The sequence below is a fragment of the Molothrus aeneus genome, chromosome 18 (genome assembly GCF_037042795.1).
Source record: "Molothrus aeneus isolate 106 chromosome 18, BPBGC_Maene_1.0, whole genome shotgun sequence".
NCBI lineage: Eukaryota > Metazoa > Chordata > Aves > Passeriformes > Icteridae > Molothrus > Molothrus aeneus.
In genome coordinates this window covers 1,735,395-1,745,963 of record NC_089663.1, presented here as the reverse complement: position 1 = coordinate 1,745,963, position 10,569 = coordinate 1,735,395, and the positions used below count along the sequence as shown (strand labels likewise).

Here is a 10,569-nt window from a genome sequence, read left to right as displayed (position 1 = left end):
GGTGCGGATCCCCTCCCGCCGCCCCCGCTGGATCGGCCCGGAATAGGGAGCCCAGCGCCGAAAGGGACCCCCCCACCCCGAGACAGAGACACCCCAGGGATGGACAGACGCCCCCCAAGGGACAGGGGGACCCTCGATACAGACACCCCCGAGCACGGACAGCCCCCCCCCCTCCGAGGGTAGGGACCCCCCGGCAGAGACAGCCCCCCCCGGGGGAAAGGGACACCCCGCGACAGGGACACCCCCTCCCCGAGGGAAAGTGACACCCCCCGACAGGATCCCCCACTCTGGAGGGATGGGGACCACCCCCCAACAGGGTTCCCCCATCCCCGAGGGTGGCAGTGCCACCCCCCTCAGGTGAGAGGACCCTCCCCAACAGGGACATCCCTCCGAGGGTAGGGGACACCCGCTCGGCAGCAGGAACACCCCAGGGGCAGGACCCCCCTACCAGGGTGTGGGGCTGGGCTGGGGGTGGCAGTGGAGGTCAGGGTGACGCCCCTGCTGAGCCATCCCTGGCTCTTGTACCCCCACTCCAGGGCAGGGACAGCCTGGGGTCTCCCCGACGTGCAGCCCCCACCCCATTGCTGAGTGCTGGGACCCCAGTCCCCCCACCCCCTGCAGCCCCTCGGGGTTGAACCCCCCCAGGGTAAAGGGGGGGGCTCCCTGCCCCTGGCACTGCCATCCCTCGTGGTGTCACCTGCTCCAGGGTGGGGACACCCACCATGACTGGGCAGCTTTTAGGGCGGGGTTGGGGAGGGATGTGCCCTCTGTGCCCAGGGGTGGGCATGGGTGACAAGGGAATCATTAACCTGGGGGGGGTCACAGGATGAAGGGACGTGGAGTGGGGGACATGGAGAATGGGGACAAACATGGTGGGGGGACATGAGGGGAGGGGACATGGGCTGTGGGGAGGACACACGGGGTGGAGGGACAGGGAGTGGGGGGGCTGCAGGTCCTGGCTGGGATCAGCCAGGTCCCGGAGGGGTTGGGGTGGCAGTGGTGGTGGTAACATGTGGGGGAAACTGAGGCACAGAGGGGTCACTGAGGTTGGTGGGTGGTTTGGGGGGGGCTTTGGGGCTTTCCTGCCCATGACAGCCCCCGTTGTCCCCCCGCAGGCACCTGGCCATGGCCGACCCCAGCCACATCCAGTCGGCCGCCTCCAAGAGCATCCGCCCCTTCCGCTCCAGCGAGGAGTACCTGGAGGCCATGAAGGAGGACCTGGCCGAGTGGTTCAACACCCTCTACGACCTGGACATCCAGGTGGACACCTTCCTGGAGAGCCTGGAGACCGGCTGTCACCTCTGCCGCCACGCCAACAACGTCAACCGCACCGCCCTGGACTTCCAGGAGCGGCACCCCGAGGCGGCCGCCCGCATGCGAGTGCCCCAGAATGAGGTGGTGTTCCAGGCCAAGAACGTGGTGCCCGGCTCCTTCATCGCCAGGGACAATGTCTCCAACTTCATCCAGTGGTGCCGGCAGGACCTGGGCATCCAGGACGTGCTCATGTTCGAGACCAACGACTTGGTGCTGAAGAAGAACGAGAAGAACTTTGTCCTCTGCCTGCTGGAGGTGGCCAGGAGGGGCTCCAAGTTCGGCATGCTGGCCCCCATGCTGATCCAAATGGAGGAGGAGATCGAGGAGGAGATGAGGGACCAAATGGCCGAGGGCGCGCTGGGCGCGCGCCGGGAGAGCCGGGAGCCCCGGGCGGGCGCCTTCCCCAGCCGGGCCCGGCCCATGGCCCTGTGCGACCTCAGGAACCTGGACGAGCTGGTGAGACACGCGCTGCCCGCGGAGCCCTGCGCCTGGGTGAGGGCCCTGCGGCCGCCCAGGCCGGGCCTCGCCCGGTGCTCCAGGGGAGCTCCTGCCCAGCCACCCAGCGGGCAGCTCTGTGCTTCATGGGAGCTCCTCTCTGTCCGCCCAGCAGGGTGCCCTCTGCCTCCTGGGAGGTCCTGCCGGCACACACGGTGGTCACTACGAGGTGCCACCTGTGTATGGCCCATGGGAGAACCTCTCAGTCCACCCAATGGTCACTCAGTGGTCACTACGAGGTGCCACCTGTGTACGGCCCATGGGAGAACCTCTCTGTCCACCCAATGGTCACTCAGTGGTCACTAGGAGGTCCCACCTGTCTCTGTCCACCCAGCAGGGTCCATGGAGGGTCCCACCCATCTCTCTGGTCCCCTGGAGTCCTCTCTGTCTCTGTGGCCCCTGGGAGGTACTGTCTGTGTGCCCCATGAGGTGCTCCATGATCCATGGGAGCTCCCACCTGTCCCCCCCAGTGGGGCATCCTATGGTCCCTGGCAGGTCCCACCTGTCCCTGTGACCCCCAAGAAGTCCCTCCTGTCCATCCAAAGGGCACTCAGTGGTCCGGGGGAGGTCCCACGTGTCACTGTGACCCCTGTGGTCCATAGGATCTTCTGCCCACCGCTGTGGTCCATGCTCCACCCACCCATCCCAGCTCTCCATGGCTACGGCAGCTCCTCCCCACCCACCCAGGCTCCTGTGGAGCCTCCTGACTCTGTTTTGGTGGCTGTGACCAGAATCACAGCGGGGACACAGGTGTCACCTGTGCCCTGCTCCCCGTCAGGGGTGACCCACAGCAGTCCCCACCCGGGACCGCTCCTCCCTCCTCGGGGCTGCTGTCCCCAGGGAGGACATGGGGACATCCCAGCCACAGTTTGGGGTGTCAGGAGGGGGGTGCGGGGACCCCGCCGGGCCGGGAGCTCAGGATGGATTAAAGGCGGGTGCGGGATCCGTCCCGCGGGTGAGGCAGCGGATTAACCCTGCCCGAGGGGACACGGGGGGGACACGGGGGCTCTGCCTTCCCCTGCCTCCCTAAGCCTTTTTTTAATTGAAACCCCAATTCCTCATTAAGTCCCTCATTAAAGAGCATCCTGACCCCCCCCCCTCCGCCCAGGGCCGTTTCGGGGGGGCTCCCCCGTGGCTGTTGCCCCCCCAAGCCCCCCTGGCCGGGCGCTGCATTTTTCCGGGCTGCGTAATTCCTCGCCATCGGCTTTTATGGGCAGCGCCAGCGCCGGGGAGGAGCCTGGCGGAGCAGGACCCGGCTCGCCGCGTCCCCAGGTGCCCCCCCCGGGGTGGCAGCAGGGTCACGACCCCTCCTCACTGAAGCCCTCCCCCCCCTCGCCACTCCGTGACTCAGTTTCCCCAGTTTCCCATCCGTGTCACCCGGATGGGAACCGGAGCGGCCACATCCTTCCGTCCTCTCACCGCTGCCATGGGCACAGCCGCGGGAAGATCCCCCACCCCCCAAAATCACGGAATTATTAAAGAAACCCCAAATTTGGGGGCGAGGCGGCGCCGTGTCCCCCCCGCAGCCCCGGGCCGGGGCAGGATCGGCCTCGTCCCCGCGTCCCCCCGTGGCTCCCGGTTAATCCCTGACGTCAGCCCGGGGATAGAGCCGGCAGCTGGCACTGCCCGGCCACCCCACAGCCCCGGGGTGCCCTGCCCGGCCCCCCAAACCCTCCCGCTCCGCTTCTCCCCGTGCCACACCTGCAGGTTTAGAGGGAGGCAAAACCCCCCGGGATTGACCCCATTTCTGTGGGTGGATGCAGGTCCTGCCCCATGGGGGGGATCTGGGGGTGACTCCCCCGTGGTTCAGGATCAGTGGGGTGGGGGATGTTGTGTGTGTGGACCCCAAACGAGGAGAGCTGTGCCCGTTCTCAGCCTGCTGGGGTGCCCGGCCATGGGAGGAGACCCCGGCCCCGCTGCCCCCGAGCCCCCCCAGCCGCTCCCCACGGAGCGTGGGGGGCACACAGAGCCCTCCATGTGTGCCCATCTGAGGGGCTGCCCCTATAGTGGGGATCCACACCGACCCTACAGCGGGGTCTGTGCCCCACCGACCCTACAGTGGAGGGTCCATGACCCACCAGCCCTATAACAGGGGGGTTTGTGCCCCACCGACCCTATAGCAGGGGTTCCTGTGCCCACCGGCCCTATAGTGGAGGGTCCATGCCTCACTAGCCCTATACCGGGGTCTGTGCTCACTGACCCTATAGTGGGGATTCTGTGCCCACCGGCCCTATAACTGGGGGGTCTGCACCCCACCGGCCCTATAGGGGGGTTCTATGCCCACCAGCCCTATAGCAGTGGGTCTGTACCTACTGATCCCATAACAGGGGGTCTGTACCCCACTGACCCTATTGGGGGGTTTCTATGTCCACCAGCCCTATAATGGGGGGGTCAATGCCCTGCTTGCCCCATAATGGGAGGGGGTGTGCCCCAGCAGCTCTGTAACAGGGGTCTGTGCCCCACCAGCCCTATAAGGGGTTCTGGACCCCGCCGATCCTACAGCAGGGTGTCCACGCCCCGCTGACCCCTCCCCTGTGTGCCCACAGGTGCGGGAGATCCTGGGCTGCTGCTCCTGCCCCTCGCAATTCCCCATGGTCAAGGTCTCGGAGGGGAAGTACAAAGTGGGCGACTCCAACACGCTCATCTTCGTCCGAGTGAGAGCCGCCCCCGGACCCCATTGTCCCCCCCTGACTCCATTGTCCCCCCCTGACCCCATTGTCCCTCTCACCCCATTGTCCCCCCCTGACTCCATTGTCCCCCCCTGACCCCATTGTCCCCCCTCAACTCCATTGTCCCCCCGACCCCATTGTCCCCTTCTCACCCCATTGTCCCCCCCATCGCCCCATTGTCCCCCCTCTCCCTATTGTCCCCCCGACCCCATTGTCCCCCCCTCTCCCTATTGTCCCCCCGACCCCATTGTCCCCCCCTCTCCCTATTGTCCCCCTCACCCCATTGTCCCCCTCACCCCATTGTCCCCCCCTTACACCGTGCCCCTCTGCCCTCTCTTCCCCTGCTCCCGGGCAGGGTGTGCGGGGTCCCGAGCTGGGTTTCCCGCCCACGCCGGGGTCCTGGGGTGCCTTTGGTGGCTTTTGGGGCCCGGCAGGTGACAGCGCTGCCCGCAGGTGCTGCGGAGCCACGTCATGGTGCGCGTGGGCGGCGGCTGGGACACCCTGGAGCATTACCTGGACAAGCACGACCCGTGTCGCTGTGCTGCCCTCTGTGAGTGTCACCCCGCAGCCACGGCCATCCCCTGCCACCATCCTGGCTTCTGGGGGCTCCCAGTCAGTCCCTGGCTCTCCATGGGATCCGTTCCTGGATTCTCCATGGGGCCCTTTTCCCTGGTTCTTTCTGGGGTTTTGTTCCCTGCTTTTCTATGGGCTTCCAGTCCCTGGCTTTCCCTGGTTCTCTATAGGATTTTGTTCCCTGATTTCCTGTGGGGTTCCATTCCCTGGCTCTCCATGGGATCCGTTCCCGGACTCTCCCTGGGGCCCCTTTCCCTGGTTCTCTCTGGGGTTTTGTTCCCTGATCTGTGGAGTTCCATTTCCTGGTTCTCCACTCTCCATGGGTTCCATTTCCAGATTCTCCCTGGGGCTCTTCCTGATTCTCTGTGGGACTCTTCTCCCTGGTTCTCTGTGGGGTTTTGTTACCTGATTTTCTATGGGGTTCCATTCCCTGGCTCTCCATGGGTTCCATTCCTGGATTCTCCCTGGGGCCCCTTTTCCTGGTTCCTCTGTGGGGTTTTGCTCCCTGATTTTCTGTGAGGTTCCATTTCCTGGTTCTCCATAGATTCTGTTCCCAGATTCTTGCTGGGGCTCCATTCTCTGTGGGGTTTTGTGGGAGTCTGTGGGGCTCTTCTCCCTGGTTCTCTATGGGGTTTTGTTCCCTGATTTTCTGTGAGGTTCCATTCCCTGTGAGGTTCCGTTCCATTCCATTCCATTCTCCCTGAGGCTCCATTCTCTGGTTCTCTGTGGGGTTTTGTTCCCTAATCTTCTGTGGGGTTCCATTCCCTGGCTCTCCTTGGGACGCTGTTGCTGATTTTCCATGGGGCTCCATTCCCTGATTTTCTGTGGGGCTCTGTTCCCTGTTTCCCCATGGGTTCCCTTCTTTGGTTCTCCATGGTTCTCCCCGATTTTCTGTGGGGTTCTATTCCCTGTTTCCTCATGGGTTCCCTTCCTTGGTTCTCCATGGTTCTCCCTGTTTTTCTGTGGGGTTCTGTTCCCTGTTTCCCCATGGGTTCCCTTCCTTGGTTCTCCATGGTTCTCCCTGATTTCCTGTGGGTTCCCTTCCCTGGGGCTGGGCTCCTCAGGGCACTGATCCTGCTGGAAGGGGGAAAAAGGGGAGTGACAAAAGTGGGGTTTTCCCCCAAATTCCCAAGGCGTCACCACCTCCGGGAATATCCCGGCTGGAAAATCGGGATGCTGGGAGGGGAGGGGTCGCTGACCTCCCTCCCCCTGTCCCTTCCAGCTCACCGCCTGCCCCAGCCCCGCACCCCGGGCATGTCCCCCCAAAAAGCGGCTCCCGGCCCCTCCTCCTCGTCCCGCACCTCCAGCCCCAGCGTCCCCCGGCGCCCCCGGCCCGCCGGGCCCCCCCAGCCCCGGGGGGACCCCCCGAAGCCCCCCCGGCAGGAGGGTTTGCCCCCTCGAGGGGGAGCCGCCCCCTGCTCCGGCAGCCCCTCCCGGAGCCCCGCCGAGCCGCGGGCAGCGGGGACGCTCAGGTACGGCCCCCCCGGGGCTGGGGGGGACCCCAAAACTGCACCGAGACCCCGCGGAAGGGCTGAGCCCCCCGGAGGGGATGGGGAAACGGGGGCGGTAATGGGGAAAGCGTTGGGGGACGGTGGGGGTGCAGTGAGGGGGACAGTGGGAGGTGCTGGGGTGGAATGGGGTAACTGGGCTGAACTGGGGGATGCAATGGGGAACACTGGGGGGATCGTGGGGGGGCAGTGAGGGGGAAATGGAATCACTGGGGACCGTGGGGGGGAAATGAGGAGCAAATGGGGGGATCACTGGGGGCAGTGGGAGGTACGAGAGGGTGAACTGGGGGTGCGCTGGGGGATGCAATGGGGAAATCATGGGGAAAATGGGGGGCAATGAGTGGTACTGAGGGGGCAGTGGGGTGAATTTGGGGTGAAATGGGGGTGCAGTAGGAAAGAATGGGGGAATGGGGGTGCAGTTAGGGAAGGCAGGGGAGGGAAAATGGAGGATGACAATGGGGGTTCGGTGGGGGGCTATGGGGACAAGCAATGGGGCACTGGGAGGTGATGGGGGGGCAGTGGGAGGGGGGAAATGGGGAAAGCATTGGGGGATCAATGGAGGGAATAGTGGGGAGCAGGAGGGGAAGGGAAGGGGGGCTACAAGGGGGAAATGGGGGGTGCGTTGGGGGGCTGTGGGGTTTCGTGGGGTTCAATGGAGGGGGGCAGTGGGGGGCAATAGGGGTTCACTGGGGTGCAGTGGGGGAACAAGGGGGTGGAATGAAAGGGCAATAGGGGAAATGGGGGTCCAGTGGGATGTGAAATGGAGGGGGATGTGATTGGCAGGGGGGGGAATGTGGGGGCCATGGGGGAGTTCAGAGAAGGGAGGCAATGGGGGGAAGTGGGGTGCAATGGAGGGAATATGGGGTGCCATGGGCGGGGGCTGAGGGGGGAGAAGGAGAGTGGAATGGGAGGATTCAGTGGGGGTTTAATGGAGGGGGGAAATGGGGGACAGTGGGGAGGGAAATGGGGTTCTGGGGTGTGCAGGGAAGAGGAATGGGCAGTGAAGGGGGAGAACGGGGGGATTTAATGGGGGGGGCAAGGGGAGGGAAATGGGGTTCAATAGTGGCAATGTGGAGTTCGGCGGGGGTGCAGTGAGGATGGAAATGGGGTTTAAGGGGGAGAATGCAATGGGGGTGCAGTGAGGAGGAATAGGGATAAAGGGGGAAGAATGAACGGGTGCAGTGGGGAGGGAAGTGGGGTGCAATGGAAGGAATGTGGGGTGCCATGGGAGAGAATGGGCAGGGTTGGGTGGGGAGGGGTGCAATGGGGGGCACTGGGGGGGGTTCCACGAGGAGGGGTGCCAGGGGGGTACCAGTGGGGGGGTTAATGGAGGCTGTGCAATCAGGGGGTGCCCTGGGGGGGGGGACCCCAGTGTTCTCACTCCCCCCCTCTCCCGTGCCGCCCCCAGGCCGCGCGCCCCCGCGCGCTCCCGGCGCTGCTCGGGTGACAGCGACTCCTCGGCCGCCTCGGCGCAGAGCGGCCCCCGCCGCCCCCCGGCCCGCCGGGACCCCCCGGACGCCCCCGCCCCGGGCTCCCCCCGCGCCTCCCGCAGCCCCGGGCGCGGCTCGGCGCCGCTGCTGCTCATCCGCCGCCGGCCCGACGGGCAGCACTCGTGGGCACGGGCGGAGCCGGCCGCGGCCGGGAGCCCCGGGGGGCGGCGCGACCCCCGGCCCGGCGCCGGGGACCCCGAGGAGCTGGCGCGGAGGCTGCGGGCCCCGCGCTGGCTGGAGCCCGGGCAGGAGCAGCGGCTGTTCCAGCGGCTGGAGGAGGAATTCCTGGCCAACACGCGGCTGCTGGAGCAGCTGGGGGACGCGGAGAGCGCCCCCCCCGCGCCCCCCGCCGCCGCCGCTGACTCGGCCTATTGCTCCTCCTCATCCTCGTCTTCCTCCCTGAACGTCTTCGCCAAGCACGGGCTGCCCGCAGAGGAGGGGCGGCGGGGCGGGAGCAGCGACGGGAACAACAACGGGAACAACAACGGGAACAACAACGGGAACCACGGCGGGTGCCCCCCGCTGCCGTCCAACCCCTCCCTGGCGGATGCGAGGCGCCGCTCCACCTTCTCCAGCTCCTCCGACGAGAGCTGCTGCTTCCCGGCCTCCTGGGACAACAACCGGGACACCCCGGGGAACCCCGGCTCCGACACCGACTGGGCCGCCGGGGAGGACGAGCTGATGGAGATGGAGGAGAGCCCCGGGCCGGGGGTCCCCGCGCCCCCGCCGCGGCCCTGGGCCAAGCCCCGGCTGGACACGCAGCCCCACAGGGCGCCCTCCCGCATCCCCACGCCCCGGGGCTACGGGGAACGGCCCCAGCGGGCCCCGAACGGCAGCGCCAGGGCCTGGGGGGCTCCGCAGAGCGTCCCCTCCTCCCTCCTGGAGCCCCCCTGGGCCCCGCGGGAGCGCGAGGGGCTGGAAGAGAACGCGTGGCCATGAGGGGTCCCTGAGGGGTCGGTGGCAGCGCCTGGCAGCCCCTGGGGACATCCCCGAGCTGCTGGGGAGGGTGGAGGTGGCACCCGGGCAGGCAATGGCTGCAGAGCTGGGGTGGCCAGGACTTCTGCATTTGGTGACTGTTGGCATTGGGGGGGCCCTGCAAGGAGCCCCCAGCCCCAGAGGGTGCCAGGGGTGTCCCCATGCCCTGGGGAGCAGCTCCAGGGGGGGGCAGGCGTGTGGTCAGAGCAGAGCTGGGAATGGGGCTGGAGAGAGAGCACCCACTTCTCTTCCTGGTCTCTATCTCCTCACTCTTCTCCACTTGTTTTCCTTATCTTGACCTTCTCTTCTTGTCTTCTTCTCCTCTTCTTGCTATTCTTATCCTCCTCCTCCTCCTCCTCCTCCTCCTCTCATCTTCTCTCTCCTCTCTTCTTTTGGGCTGCCTCCTCCTCTTCTCTTCTTGGCCTTCACATCCTTTTCCCTCATCATCTTCTCCTCTTGACCTTCCCCTCTTCTCTTCTTGGCCTCATCATCACCTCCTTGGCCACTTTATCCTCTCTCCTCTCCAGCCTCTCCTCTCCACCCCTGAGATGACTTGGGGACATGCAGTTTGTCACCACAAGCCCCGTTTCAGGGCAGGAGGGGTCACTGTTCCCTCTCCAGCCCCCAGCTCGTGTTGATGTCCCCAGGGTGGGACAGGGCTGTGTCCCCAGCCCAGGCCACCGAGGCCCCCACCCCTGCATGTCCTCTCCAGCCAGTAAAGACCAACGGAGCTGAGCCCACCATGTCTGCTCATCTGTCCAGGGGGATTCAGAGCCCCAGGCCCGAGGGAAGGAGGCTCTGGGGGTGCCAGCAGGGGTGGGAACAGTGAAGAGCTGGGTCCCAATGTCCTGGACCCCTCACAGCCACTGGGACCCCTCCAGAGGTGTCCCTGGACCCCAGGTGCCCCATGGCCAGGCACCTTCACCCCAGGGCTGCTGGCCCAGGGGACACAGCAGGCTGTGGGGCACCAGGAGGGTCCAGACCTGCTGGTGGTGACCTCCCTGCTGTGACTTTGGGGGCGGGTTCCAAAGCAGCACACTGTGCTCCCTGGACACCTGCTCTGCTGTCCAGCCCCAGAGCGGTGCTGGTGGCCCATGGGGTGCCCCAGAGCAGCACCAGTGATTTGTAGGGTGTCCCAGAGCAGGACTGGCTGGTGCTGCTCATCACCCACCCCACAGGGACCAGCAGCACCTCCTGGGGACCCCACACTTGTCCCCAACCCCAGGAGAGGCTCGGGGCACCCAGACTGGACACCATGTACAGTGCAGGGCCACCTTGGTGGATCCCTGAGAGGCTCCAGGAGCAGAGCCACGAGCTCTCCAGGCCCTTCCTGTCCCCAAGGCCCCAGGGCTGGCCCCGTGTCCCTGTCCCAGCCCTGCCCATCTGCTGTGTCAGGCCTTGCTGGGCCAGAGGCCACTGGCCCCAGGGAGGGCTTATCTGGCCCTGCAGGGCTGGCAGGAAGCTCCCAGGATCCTGATTCCCTTGGGGTCACTGGGCCATGGCCACCCCAGCAGTGTCCCCAGGGGCTGGTGTCACCTTTATTCA

At 65.9% G+C, this 10,569-nt stretch overlaps 2 protein-coding genes across 2 annotated transcripts in view; both read left to right on the top strand.

The window, feature by feature from the left end:
• Positions 1-34: 34 nt before the first annotated feature.
• On the top strand, positions 35-9,759 carry GAS2L1 (growth arrest specific 2 like 1). Its single transcript, XM_066562374.1, has 6 exons — positions 35-179; positions 1,116-1,806; positions 4,356-4,463; positions 4,932-5,028; positions 6,274-6,523; positions 7,968-9,759. Exons 1-6 carry the CDS (start codon positions 100-102, stop codon positions 8,986-8,988), a joined length of 2,247 nt encoding a protein of 748 aa, XP_066418471.1. The 5' UTR covers positions 35-99; the 3' UTR covers positions 8,989-9,759.
• UQCR10 (ubiquinol-cytochrome c reductase, complex III subunit X) overlaps positions 8,034-10,569 on the top strand; it is a 149,339-nt gene continuing 146,803 nt past the window's right edge. The window contains exon 1 of the mRNA XM_066562385.1: positions 8,034-8,038. The gene's annotated coding sequence lies outside the window, so the exon portion shown is untranslated. The remainder of the gene's footprint in view (positions 8,039-10,569) is intronic.